Source organism: Diplotaxodon limnothrissa, linkage group LG23 (assembly GCF_057381915.1).
Source record: "Diplotaxodon limnothrissa isolate DT_005_m linkage group LG23, D_limnothrissa_male_GT1.1, whole genome shotgun sequence".
Taxonomy (NCBI): Eukaryota; Metazoa; Chordata; class Actinopteri; order Cichliformes; family Cichlidae; genus Diplotaxodon; species Diplotaxodon limnothrissa.
Genome location: NC_140617.1, coordinates 6,958,445 through 6,973,371, shown reverse-complemented (window position 1 = coordinate 6,973,371; position 14,927 = coordinate 6,958,445). Strand labels below are relative to the sequence as shown.

Genomic DNA, 14,927 nt, shown 5'->3' with positions numbered 1-14,927 from the left:
AATTAAACTGACTAAATAACTGATGCCGGTAAACCAGAAGAGCTGAAGCAACATATTTTTAGGACGCTGGTTCCTCAGTTCATAATGCAAACACGAAACAGTGGAGGTCAAGTTGACGTCTTAAAAAAAAAGTCAGAGCACCCATTTGACAGCAGTAAGCCCCTCAGGAACATTTAGCAGACTCTGTGGTGGTGGTGCACAGTTCTGCCGAGCAGCGACACCTGCACAAATAGAGTGCCACCTTCATGGAAGAATCATCAGAAGAAAAACTTTCCACTATCCACAACCCAAAATTCTCCATCCAGACTTCTGCAAATAAAAGTCTAAACAAACCTGATGCATTCTGAAAAACAGTCCTGTAGACTGATGATGGTAAAATGAAATTTCAGAGGGCGTGCAATGAACGCAAATGTGTTTTGAGGGAAAAGGGGTGCGGAAATGTATAAAAGCAACACCTTTTCAAATCCCGAAGACAGGGCTGCATGGATCGTGCAGTCAGTAGCATGGAATGGAAGGATTAAATTAATCCACAGCAAATCCTGGAGGCAAACATCACAATGCATGTAAAAGCTGAATAGAATGGCTTCTAAAACAACATACAGATCCTAAACATACCTTAAAATAAAGTAAATGACTTTCTCAAGAAGTATAAGCTAAAGTTTCTGACATGATCCTCAAAATCCCAAAGAAACTGTGCATGAAATATTTTAATTGTGATCATTTTTAACTTCAGTTCCTTTGTAAACCGGGTCCATTTGAGAGTACTACCACATGGAGTCTCCAGAGCTGGATCTGTACTCTAAAGCAAATGCTTGCTCTTTCTTTAATCCATTACTTTCAGCTGAATATTTCAGCCATTTGGATCTAAAGTTTAGCTTTCCTTTTCATCTGCATGTTTATCAACTGATTTATCTGCTTGATCAGTGTTTTTGTGCACTTTTACTGCACTCTAATTGTGTGGTTCAGGTGTTATGATGGCCTCAGTCTACAGACCCAGACATTTACACACATACGCCGAATGTGCGAGCTTGCTTACAGTCCAGCAGGACACACACAATCGCCACAGCTGGGTGCTTTTTTCCGTCACATAGCAGCTGAAACAACAATTGTTCTCACAGCGTAAGACCATTGTGTGTGTGCACTGTCTCAAACGCTTCAACAGTCTGTCTCCTTGTCTCTCACTCACCCTGCAAATCTCGAGGGATGCCCAGTTTGACGTAAAGAGCAAAAGTTTCTAAAACGTTTCACTGCTTTTGCACTTGTGCTTTTCTTTCTCACTGTGTGGTGCTTTGGCCAGTGTTTCAGTTTAAGCTACTGATACCAACACAAACACGGAGAGCAGTCTGAGATTTTACTGAAATGAGCTGCTGTAACAATACAATTAGGCCACAGCCTGTTTCCATCACAGGGGAAATCCTGCTGCCTGGTTGGCCACTGATAGGAGTGAGACGAGAGAAAGAGTGAGAGAGGAGGATGAGAATGATAAGAGAAAAGCAAAGTGTGGGGGGATACGTGAGGAGGACATCTGTGATCCAGTCCAGAGGGAAAACAGCGCAGAGGTACCGTAAGAATGTAGGGGGTGAAACATACGAATGAAAGGCCGGAGAGGAAAAGGTTATGATAAAATACACAAATGTTGAGCAAGCAGCAAGGGTTAGTTAACCAGAGGAAAGACGAGGCAACTTAGAAGGCACAATTGTACCACTTCGGGACAGGATGCAGCTGAGCAGGAACAAAGCACTAAGAAAGACAAAAAAAAAAACCAACAAAAAAAAACATGTTTGTGTGACAGTGTTGATTCTTTATCTTGAAAATAAACCCCAGAAGCAGCCAGGAAAGTGTCTCTGGCCTTTGTGTTGCATATAAAACAAAGTGTTTCTGTAAAATCTGTCCTATAAATAAACATCTGTTTTTGTTTTCACATCTGGATTAAATATTACGATGACATCCTATTTTTTTTTCACTTAAAAATGTTGATGACCTCTGTTTTGTTTTGCTTCTTTTTCTTTTTTAAATTTACTTATTAACATATTCATGTATTCTTTTAGTGAGCATGAGGAAAATCATATAAGAAACTGTGGATGTTAATCTTTAAATATGCTCAACAATGACTGCAAAAGTGCATGTAAAAATTACAGGTCAAACATTATATATTTTTTATGGTTACCATTATGGCTACTTGATGTTTGCATCCACTGCTGCCTAAATGTCCAGGTCCGGGAACAGCCAACTACGTTCCTGCACAGAAAATCACTTTGGCAAACTACCATGCTGTGGTTACCCCTTTATAACTTTTTATGCATGGCAACCAGGGAAGAAAAGCAGGCCCAATTCATTCATCCAGGCTTCAGTCATATTGAAGCATTTAAGGGTTCTGTATTAAACACCATTTGAAAGTATATAAAACAGAATTCACCAAGGCCTGACTTTTGCCATGGGATTTGACTCTTAAAAGCACTTTAATTTAAATGAGATAATAACTTTAAATGACATCATATGTTTTGCCTTAACTTAATTCGTCTATTCAGGACAATGGGTGAAGCCATACACATGGATCCCTGCTGTCTGGTGGCGACCACAAGAACACTGATTTCTTTTGTGTGTGTGTGTGCTTTAATTTAAATGAAAAGAAGTCATGAATAGATTAATGAGCAAAGATGGATAAATATTTCAGAATGTGCTGGTTGAACATCGTAAGCAGGCATCTAAAGAACTCGTACATATTCTGCTTCCTCTTATTTTGTTACTAGAGTGATTGTTATGAAACTACAAAACAGTGAATGAAACTGACAGAACGTAACATAATAGGAAACACTGCATAAATTTACTTTGCAAAACTCATCTTAAGCGTTTCCTAATGTGTCCCGTCGCCTTAAAGAAAAGCAATTTGTCTCATAACTGAAACAAAATAAGATCTGTTAAGCCAACCAGTTAGATCAGATTATATTTGACTTTATTAATAGCCCGAGTTTGACACATACAACAGTACATAAAGACAACATTAGCAGCCATAAAAAGTCAGACGGTGGTGGTTTTTTATGATCCAGTTCAGCCTCCTTAGGTGCCTCTCTGAGCCAGCTAGCGCCAGGGGACTGATTTACTTGTCACACAAGGGGGACATATTTAGACTGGATGTGCTGGAGAGAGTGTGCAGTAAAGCTGGCAGGGCAGTGGATGACCCAGACAGTGGGAGTGTGGGGGAGACACATAAGACACACCAGTTAACCTCCTGCCATTAAACCAGCTTGATTTCTGACCAAGGGCCATGGGACAATGGAGTGTACTGCACTAATTACACACCCTGACACAGATAATAGGACATATACTTGCTCTTTATGAGAACAAACAGACGTCTGTAGATCTCTTTAACAACTTGCAGTTTTAGCAGAAATAAAAGGTCTTAAATATGGCTTTGCAGTGTGCCGTCTTTGCAGAAGCAAGAGACTTGATTAAAACATGTCTCTTGATGACTGAATCAACAGACAGTTGTCTTGAAATGTCAGACTACTGGTTGATGCCAATCCACCCAGAATGTGCAGTGCTAGGTGGATTGTGACTAAATATGTCTGTGTTTATATTAACCTTTCTTAGGTGTCAAATTTTAACTCCCTCAGCATTTACCGTACACAGTACAGTCACAAGGAAATGCAGGGTGTGTCTATGTGCTAGGTAAGACAAATTATATGGGACCACCAACCCAAGACCACCATAATATTCCGAGACCAATAAGTAAAACGTCACAAAGACTTTCCATCGCAAGTCTGCATATACATGGAAAAATAAGCTGTAATTTGTTCATACAAAAAGGGTTTCGGTGATTTCATCTGTAAGTTTTCAGAATTATCCATGTTTTACTTAAACAAAAACAAAAGAAATGAGGTTAATTACAAAGAAACCTGCAATAAAAAGAGTTCAATTTGTAAAAAATAAAATAAAATAAAAATAATAATAATAATCTATATATAACACTTTAAAGCCACCCTATTTTATTATTTTTTAAACAATTTATTTACTTTTATAAAGTAACATAGATAAAATTAAATAAAACTCTACAAACTGATAAAAACAAGAAACAAATACAGGCCTGCTACAAAATATTATGAGTCAGGTGTAACTTTGATTTTTTTGTCTCAAATTCAGCAATATATTCTTTATCATTATTAGTAAACCAGAGCTATTACTGAGTGCATACACCTTTCTTACCCTATATAAAAAGACAAGTATTTAATTTCAAGCAGTTTGAGTGTTGAAGGAAAATATCACTTCTCCACATAGTATCATCTATTTTAAAGTCATAGAAACTTTGAAAAGTTTAGCCTGATGAAATTCATCATATATTATGATTTATTTTTACTTTCGCGTGGTTCTAAACGACTAAATGAAAAGCTTCCAACTTTAAGCAAATAAAAAAAGGCATAAATAAAAGTAACAGTAAAAGTTAGCAGATGAGTATTTGGGCTGGTTCACAACAAAATCATCGTAATAAGAGAGACTGAGGTCTGGACGCGCTGCTCTGATCGCTGCCTGTCCCGCCACTGACAGTAAAGCGGGTAACCAAATATTCAAAAACAATACGTCATCCCACAATGCAGCGCGCTTACGTTCTCCTTTACAGCATTACCTCATCCCACAATCCACCGCGAGATTAAGAATCTTCTGGGTGGTGGTCGTCTAGGCAACGCGCCTTATCGGAGGACTCAGCCCCGCCTCAGAGACACGCCCCTCAGCCAATGGGAGAGCCCCGTCATGACATCATGGTTATTTTTAGAGAGGCAGCGGCAGCAGATAAGGTTTGCCTCCACGCTGGACCGCTCAGAGTATACACACACGCAAGCGGTGAGCACACCGGAGACGCTCGGTGGCTGACAGGAAAAGTTAGAGCCGCGAGGCGCTTTTCATTCACGGACTCAAAATAAGTCTGGATACTTTGACAAAAGCTTTGTGAACAATTTCCAGTCAACATAGAACAACCGACCATCGCTTGGTGAAAGAAGTAAGTTCTGATTCCTGTGTCGAGAAAAGTGCGCTCTCAAAGTTTGGAAGTTTTTACGCACAGAGAGGACGTTTGGAAACCAGTGTTTTCCTCCTCGGTAACCAGGAAGAAGAGAAGGGGGGACGGAAAGCTGTTTTTGTAGAAGACTGTGTAGCTACATTCGGTTTTTGTTTTATTTTTTCTTCTATGTATACCAAGATGGAAACTACTTTCTATGACGACTCACTCAACGCTTTCTCCCAGCACGACAACGCCGGCTACGGATACAGCAACCCCAAAGCGCTGAAACACAACATGACACTGAACCTCACCGACCCGCCGAGCGCTCTGAAACCTCACCTCCGCGCCAAAGCTGGCGACATCCTCACCTCCCCCGACGTGGGTTTGCTGAAGCTGGCCTCTCCGGAGCTGGAGAGGCTGATCATCCAGTCCAGCAACGGACTCATCACCACCACGCCGACCCCGACCCAGTTCCTGTGCCCCAAGAATGTCACTGACGAGCAGGAGGGCTTCGCGGAGGGGTTTGTGCGCGCCCTGGCTGAGCTCCACCACCAGAACATGCCGGGCACAACAAACGTGAGTGTCACCTCGACTCCACCGGCAACTGTCAACACTGCGCTGCCGCCTGTTTCATCTGTTGCCGGTGCCACCGTATACAACAACAATGCTGCCATGCGCTCTGAGTCGCCGGTTTATGAGGACTTGAACACTTTCAACCCGGCCATCAGTACCGTGTCGGCACCAAACTACACCACCTCAGCCCCCACTATGTCCTTCTCTGCTGCCCCGCCTCAGCTTCCCATCTACGGCCAGCCTTCCCCTGCCCAGCTCCCCCGGCTCACTGCGCTCAAAGAGGAGCCCCAAACCGTGCCCGAGATGCCAGGGGAGACCCCTCCTCTTTCTCCAATCGATATGGAGAGTCAGGAGCGCATCAAGGCTGAGAGAAAGCGGATGAGAAACCGCATCGCTGCCTCCAAATGCCGGAAGAGGAAGCTGGAGCGGATCTCAAGGCTGGAGGAGAAAGTGAAGACCCTAAAGTCACAGAACTCCGAGCTCGCATCCACCGCCAACATGTTGCGCGAGCAGGTGGCCCAGCTGAAGCAGAAGGTGATGAACCACGTAAACAGCGGGTGCCAGCTTATGTTAACGCAGCAGCTCCAGACCTTCTGAGGTGGTGTCAGCGACAGAGGAGAGAGAGAAAAGACTGTAGTTGAAAGAATAGGACGCTTCCTGTGGTAGTGAGTGTCTGCGACTCCCGAAATCGTTCCGGTATTTGGGATGATGTGGCGCGACACTGGCGGGACCGGGGACGGTACCAAACTGAGTGCCACGCGCTCCCCAGTGGCGCGTCCTAGAGATGGGCTCAGGACTGTGACAATAGCCATGAACCAGAAGGGACATGGCAACAGGCAGAAACCCCTTCTGTTTCTGTGTCGTGCTGTTTTTCTTTACAGAACTGGACAGGACTGACGTTTTCTTGATTTACACCGAGCCCTGCATGGACTTCATCATGACCATCAATGGAAAAACTCAGTATTAGAGGATTTTTTTTTTTTTTTTTAAATCACACGCAATACAGACTTTTCTTGCTGTAGCCATAATTAATGGCCTCACTTTTTAGGCGTGTTGGTCAACTCTAAACGGCTGAAAAGTTGCAACAAATGCTGCCTGACTCATGAGTTAAAGTACAATGTACATTTTTTTCTTAATTGTAAGAAATTAAGTTAGAAAAGCTTCAAGATTTACTTGTTTTTTTCTAAAGCTGTTAATGGGGTTTCACTCATTGTTATATGTATATAAGATCAACTTGGAGTACTTATGTTTACCATTTGTAATAAGAATACTGTATAATTTTTTATGTTTGTTTTCTGAGCACTTAAGAAATTAATCAATATTTAAGAAAATAAACCAGATAAAATGAAGCAACATCGCCTCTGTGTACTTGTAAGAGTGTGACATAAAAAGTGGGTGTGCCACGAAGAAGTCAAACAATAAAACATGTTGCAACATGTTGTAAGAGCTGCTAGTGCTGAGTACCTCAAGCTAAATTCCATTAGTACTGGTATTGATTGAAGCTGAGTGATTGTGTTTCAGCTGGCAGGCCGGGCTCACTTACTCCTGATGGAGGCCAGTTCTGCAAATTGGGGTTGTAGAGTTTGCGATCTCCACTTTTGTGTCTCAGCTCACACAGGCTCAGAAGAAGAAAAGTGTAACTGCCCTATAAAGTCTCCCATTGCTTTGAGCAATAAGTAACATTTTCACATCATGTAACACTCAGTCACAATAGGCTAAGGTGTGCAACCCTTAATTAAGAAATCTGGAACTGATTTGATTAATACGACATCTCCCTTGCTATTTCATCATTCAGTTATTCACCATTGCTCTGTCCTTTTGTAAGTATTCAAAAAGGTTTCAGCATGTCAAAGAAAAAAAAGAAGTGTTAGGTTCTGAAGTGCAAATCTCTGTATGGGATAAATTAATACAATAAACTGTGGCTTGGTGGGATTATGTATATATATGGTGAGTCTTTTTTTTTAATCACATAGTCATCTTTCAGTCAGTACCAGCTAAAAGAACAAACAATAACCCAAACAAAGGCTTTGTGGTGATGGCTTTAACCACAAGAAAAAAGAAAATACAAGCCTGGAGCTCAGTATCTCAAAGTGCTGAATATTCTTTAACTTATTTACGGTACAGCAATGTGGGCCTATAAATATGTTATGAGCACTTTTGAAATAAATTGGGATTTTTTTTGGGGGGGGGGGGTGTCAAATTTTTCACTTATAAAAAAACAGGCGTAAATTTTTTTTCTTGGTGTCTTCACTAAACCCAGCAATTAAAGTGAGTCTCGTTCATGCTTACGCAGCAGGTGCAGCTCAGGCGTGGCCTACAGCAGATAAAAGGAGTGGGCTTTCAAATACTGCTGGACATCAGCACGTGTGCTGCTCTTAATGAAACACTGGAGGGCGACATACATTGGGGTGGATTACCGGTGAAATTGCCTGAAGTGCTCGAAATCTCCACAGATCTGTTGCAATTTATATCGGGTTATCAGATATTAATTTTTGTGGAAATTAATAGAGACTGTCATATAGAGTGTAAATAAAACAGAACGGGTTGTTGACTGAAAACCTAACGAAGTCTCTGACACACTGTGATGCTAAGGCTGACAGAATATTAAATGTTCTCTTTCTTTTCAATCTTTATATTTTCCGATTTTATTTTTTGTTTGCTTTTTAATTCTTTTATATACAAACAAACATCAAATATCTTTATAACACAACCTGTTTGAACACGTCAAATAAGGGAATTCAGGTGTTGTCTTTGTTTTAATTGTTTGTATTATTTTTCCTTAATAGAGACAATCTCTGTGGGAGACATATCCAAATAGACACTTTTCTCCCTTTCGCTTTAATTATTCCTTCAGGAATCCCGATTTCTCTACAAATCTGCTCTGATTTCTCAAACTTGGGGCATTGTGACATCATTCCGGAAAGCAGTGCCCTCCCCTGCCATATAAGGAGAGGGAACGCTCGGAAGACCCACGTCAGGACCGAGGAGGCGTTTATTACGGGAAGTGAATCGACTGACTACATAATCTCCTCTTTGCATAATACGATGTGTCCTGAGACGTAATCTAAAGAATAGACCGGACTTAATTAAACAGGCAAATCCATCAAATGACTCCAAGGGCGACTAAAAGCAGACGTCTAGATGTTAAATATCAGGAGATCATAATAAAAACAAACGTTCTTTAACAAAATCCGCATTCTGTAGAATAGTTCACTAACAGCTCACATAAATGATAATAGGAACAATAGAACAGAAATAATATGTTGATCGATCTAGTTGCTTGGTATCCAGGCTATTTTATACCTAAACTTCCCCACATTCAAAGGGGGCATATGTATATTTTTACTAAAGACGTTTACATGTATTTGAAAGTTAAAGTTACTTCGCAAATGTTTGCATTATAGTACAGGCTTCAGCCACTCCCTTAGTCACACTATAGAGTCTTTAATTTACGCATCTAATCTATAAAATAAAATGGATTGTTATACAAAAACATGCTGCTTCATGCTAATAAATACTGTTAGACTGTCTCCATGAGACTTTATGCAGCAGCATTCTGCTGCATAAAGTCTAACTGTACTTGTATTGGGGGAGTGTCTTTCAGGGTATAAAACTTCTGCTAATTTTACTCATAAATATTATTAATAGCTCTATATCTCTTCATCAAATGATAAAAGGAAATCAAAAGTTGTCATTATTATATATCAAACCGATTTTGACATTTAGGCCAAGAGTGATTCAGACATAAGGGAGAATCTTTCTTCTCCCCCACACACCATTATCTATTTTATCGCTTTCACAAACATGCAAAACAATGTTATTTTTACACAGCTATTATTCTTGTCACCTCTTACTAATACAATACTAATACAATAATTTCACAGTGATTGAGGATTGAAGTGCTATTACTAGATAAAACAATTAACTGCATCTAATGGAAACTTGACCGCGTAATTGCACAAAGGTCAGGTTGAGCCGGCTGAATCTGTACAGTGAAAGGCTTCTGTCTGTTGTAGTTGCTATGGGCGGGGTATTTTACTAAGCAATATGGTACAAAATACACAAACAGAAATCAGAACAACAAATTCTAACAACTGTGGCGCATGAAGGCTGAAGGAACATTTTTTTATTTTCCTGCAAATTTAAAATGTGGAATAATGTCAAAGGTTTTGAAAGCCATGCAGCATCAAATTCTAAGAACCCTTATGCCGTGGATGTGATCCGGACAAAGAGAAGGGATTTGGTTTATGGTATCTCACATACTGAGGATCTCCTGAATCTTTTGGTTGCAGAGGGGGTTATGACAACAGCAAGGAGATCTATTGTTTTGTCCATCAGGACCCATAAAGATCAGAACTCCAGGGTCCTGGACATCCTGGAGGCCAGAGGTGAACGAGCATGTCGGAAATTCTTCCATCCGTGTCTTATGCTGGCAGAACCTGAACTATACCAGCGAATCAAGACCTATGTAAGGAGTATGAACGAGCAAGTTCAAGATAACAGGAGACAGCTGATTGGGTATTTGCTGGAGAGAGATTGTGAATGGGGGGGAAAATTAACAGATCAAACTGGAACCCAGAGAACTTATACTAAAAGGATTAAAAAAGGATCTAGTGTTACAAAGAAAGGAAGTGGTACCATAGTACTTGCAACATCAGAGCATACACCAGCTCAAAGTAAACCAGAAAGCCTCATTTACATGGCTGCTAGAAAAGGGGATCTCTTATTACTTGAGGAGCTGTTAAAAGACAGTGATATCAACACTGTCAATTCTTCCAAAGAAACTCTATTACATGTAGCTGCAGAAAATGGGCATTTATCCATCGCTGAGCTCTTGATTCAAAAAGGGGCTAGATTGGACCTCCAGAATGACGCTGGCCACACAGCTCTTCACAGAGCAGCCAGCAGAGGGCACACAGAGCTCATGAAGACCCTAGTGAAGGCTGGGGCCCCTATACATACTCTGGATTTGAAAGGCAAAACTCCCATTCACCTGGCAGCAGAAAATAGGCATCTGAAATCTGTAAAACTCCTGGTGGAGGAGGAAGCCAGGCAGTCTGAAAGTCACAGACAGAATATGTTTCTGCACATGGCTGCCATGGAAGATGATTGGAGGTTGGCTGAGTTGCTGTTGCAGAGCGGGGCCACTGTTGATGCCTTAAACAGCCATAACAAAGCAGCTCTGTTTTATGCAGTCAAGGAGAGCAATGAGAAAACAATGACTGTCCTTCTCAATGCAGGGGCTAAAGCTGACTATGATGTCATATATGAAGCCATTAATCTTCATCAAGAATCAATTCTCCAGCTGTTGCTTGGTGAGTTTGGTCCAGTTCTATTTCAATTCATTGCTTTGTTTTTGAGATGTTACACAAATACAGAATAAACCTGCAAAACATCCAAGCTCACGGTCAGTTTTGTTCAAACCACAGCTAATGCCAGAGGAGTCCTGAACAAAGATGCCCTGGGCTCTGCTCTCTTTTCAGCTGTTCGAATGAACTTTGATGGTGCGGTGAGTGCACTGATAGACAGTGGAGCAGATGTGAACATGCGCGACGGTCGCAGATATACGCCTCTCCTACTGTCAGCTGAGCTGGGACACTCAGAAGTCTTCAGGTGACCTCTTTCAAAATAAATTCAGTGGCAATAAAGTAGCCCCCGTAGGCCTTCACACTCACACTCAAGAGCATTTCAACAAAATCAATCATATCATTGTGGGAATCACGTAATTATGTAGTTTACTTAAAGAACATACTAGAATAAGAAGAACACTGTCTAACTACCTTTATAAAATCCACCCTGCCTCATAAATGTTTATATTCACAAATATAATTTATGTATATGTTAAAAAAAAATAGCAGTGAGATATTTGTGGCACCAGATGCTGGTCCAAGTCAAATAGCAGAATAAAATCACGACTGTACAGGCGCAATGACACAAATGGGTTTAGAAAAGGCAAAATGCTCATCATTGTCCTTCTATAACAAATATGTATTTTCCATGTTTGTTTCTAATTTTATATATATCATCATTTATGTTGTGTTGTACATATTTGGTGCAGAGCATATGCATCTATTTTAACTGTCCCTTTTCTGTATTTTTTTTAGCAGCTAAGCCAAATATGTAATATCTTACATTTTGGCTTTTTTTATTCTAGTGTTCTCGTAGCAAAAAATGCAAAACTGGATGCTACTTTATCTGACCTCTCTTCAGCATTGCACTTGGCTGCTCGCAGTGGTAGCAAGCCCATAGTGCACACACTGCTAGAAAAAGGACTGGACCCAAACATTAAGGGAGCTAAAGGCCACACCCCTCTCCACCTGGCAGCTCAATGTGATGGGCCTGACATAACTGGTCTGCTGTTAAAAGGTGGAGCACAGGTAATTGTCAAAGCATTAACGGTTGCTATCAGTTCAGTAGATTTTCAGTATATTAATGCAAAGTTGTGTGTCATTGCTATAGGTAAATGTAGTAGGCCAGGATGGTCTGACCCCTCTGCATATAGCCAGCATGCAGGGTCACACAGACACAGTGATCCAACTTCTTCATAACAAGGCAGAACCTGGAGTCAAAGACCGGCTGGGGAGGACAGCCCTGCACTGGGCAGCCTTTTCCCAGGTAGATAGTTGTGTGGTGGACTTGCTACTGTCAGCCAAAGCTGACCCAGATGCCACTGATAATGAGAAAAAAACTCCCCTCCACCTGGCTGCTATGGAGGGAAAAGTAGACGTGGCGATTTCACTGCTTTCCCACAGGGCAAAGAGGCGAGCTAGAGACATGGATGGCTCCACTCCTCTTCATTACGCAGCAGCTGGTGGGCACGTCAGTGTGGTTACAGCCCTTCTTCAGCCGCTCAACAATAAGGGGACTGAAGACAGGAATGCATGGAGGAAAACACCACTTCATGCTGCAGCTGAGAAGGGACATGATAGTGTAGCTCTGCGGCTCCTGGAAGCTGGGGCCAAGATAAATGCTACAGATCACAATAAAGACACACCTCTGCACTGTGCTGCACGTGGTGGACACCACAAAGTAATGAAAATACTTGTAAACTGGGGACAAGCTGGAAATGTAGGATGGAGGAATAAAGCCAATCTGCAGGCTAAAAATAATATAGGGAAGACACCATTGCAAGTTGCAGAAACTAAACACACACCAGAGCATGAGAACACTGCAATTTTACTCAAGAGGAAGATGTTTCTTATGAAGTAAGCATCATAATTTGTGAACGATGTTGATCCAAGCACTTTGCAACTTGTTCTCTAGTGTGTGTCTTTCTCTTATTTTTGGTTATATTTTTCTCGTTTTGCATATATCGCTCTTGATTCATTGTATTTCTTCCTGTTTGCTATGTATTCTTGCAGTCAACTGTTCATATTTTATTCTTAGGCATGCACCTAAAGGTCGATTATTTTTTGCTCTTCTACTTTCATCCAGATTAAAATGAAACTCAGACTTTTCCTAGCACCTTCTACCAAATACACCTTCGGCTAAGCTGACTGATACCTTTTTGTGGTGAAGCATTAAAAAAAATCTAACCATTGCTTCTTTTTGCCCACCTGTGGTTTTAGAGTTAGTCACTTCAACGACCATACAGGAAAGTATGTTGATAGCATCTAGCCCAGCTTACACCTTTGCAGATCCTCTTTAAAGGTTATGCAAATTGTATGCAAGCCTGGGTTTGCAAGCGTTGGGTCAAACTCCAAGCACAGAAAGACAGCAGTGCTTGGTGACAGCTATTTTGAACCACATCCTTCATAAGAATAGAGCACATGGCAAGCTGAATAACGATTTTATTCCTCCATTTATTTATTTTTATTTCAGTTTGTTGTTGTTTTTTTGGACAAGTAAAGGTCTAATGTCTGTATATGGAGGTGGCCTACTTGAACAATACTCTATAAAAATATCATTTGACGTAATAGGAAAACCCAAGCTTTTGGCCTCAGAAGCTATGATTGTCCCCTTTAGCAAGAATGAGTTCTGGTACATGGTTCCATCAATTAGGGCAAGTCTTTCAGGTCCTGAAGCAGTAAAGCAGCCTCAGACCATCACATTACTACTGTTAAAGTTTAGTTCAAGCCAGCTTTAATGGGACTCAAACTCAAAAAAAATATTAATTTTATTTTGCAATAGCTTTTTGCAGTAAGAGAAGAAAAGAAAAATTAGTGATGAAAAAGTTGGTACACCCATGCACTTGGGCTAAATGAAATATGAATCAAAGGTCCTCATAAGGTGCCAGTGATTTGGGCCTCCTTAGGAAGAGGCTGGTGAAGCTGCTGAGAGTCTGGGGTAGTGTGATGCCAAGACCTACAGAGCTCTCCGAGGCCTTTAGAAAAGGACTGCAGAATATCTAAGATAATAAAAAAAGATTAACTTAAGTCACAATAGTCTATCTATTGCCTTTCAAATAATTTGTATTGGTTGATGGAGTCAAAGCAAACCAATTTTAGAGAATATTATTTGCAAATGACACAATTTAGCTTTGGTTCTCGTCCCTTGCACAGTTTGTGCATTTTCTAATCTGGTAATGTTTGCTGTTTCTCCATAGATATTTTGTTTAGCTTCTGCTCCCCCCATCCACCCAGGGAAGAGAATAGAGGGTATTCCTCTGTATACCATGTTTAGCTTGGAGCATAAAGTTCCCTGAAGACTGCCGAATTGGTCCACTATAAGTAATGTTGAACTAAACTTAATAGTTGACAGTAATGCAAACCCCTGGAAGTTATTTCTGCTTGGAAATATTAGTTTCTGATGCCAAGATATTTTTGTTATATCAAAATATATAAGCTATGTAGGTATAACTTAAGCATACCTAACTCTTTTTCTACTGACACTAAATTAATCCATCTCTAAATCTAAAAAAAAAAAAAAAAAAAGCAGGAAGGAAGTGTTATGATATCTGCAACTTTAGGTTGTTGTTGAAAACAAGTGGTTTGTTGTTGACACAAGAAGTGACACAGGCGTTCTTCACTTCAGTAAAAATACAGATACTTGTGTTAAGAAAAATACTCCAGTCATAGTACTGAAGTACTCATTCAACTTATTTACTCAAATAAAAGTAAAAAAAAGAAGAAGTTCAGGCTCTGAAATGTACTGAAAGTAAGAAAGTAAAAAGTACCCTTTTGTAGAACTTTGTGCAAAGCTAACTGAACCTCATGCTGTAACATAATAAAATAATATCCATCCATTCGCTTCCGCTTATCCTTTTCACTGGAGCCTATCCCAGCTGTCATGGGGCAAGAGGCAGGGTACACCCTGGACAGGTCACCAGTCTGTCACAGGGCTAACACACAGAGACAGACAACCATTCGCACTCACACTCCCGCCTTCATACCTATAGACAATTTGGATTAATCAATTAACC

The 14,927-nt window shown here is 40.7% G+C and overlaps 1 protein-coding gene across 1 annotated transcript; it reads left to right on the top strand.

Annotated features, from left to right (window-relative positions):
* Positions 1-4,804: 4,804 nt before the first annotated feature.
* On the top strand, positions 4,805-7,364 carry jun (Jun proto-oncogene, AP-1 transcription factor subunit). The gene has a single exon (XM_085349045.1). The coding sequence runs from the start codon at positions 5,180-5,182 to the stop codon at positions 6,161-6,163; it is 984 nt and encodes a 327-aa protein (XP_085205171.1). The 5' UTR covers positions 4,805-5,179; the 3' UTR covers positions 6,164-7,364.
* The last annotated feature ends 7,563 nt before the right edge of the window (positions 7,365-14,927 follow it).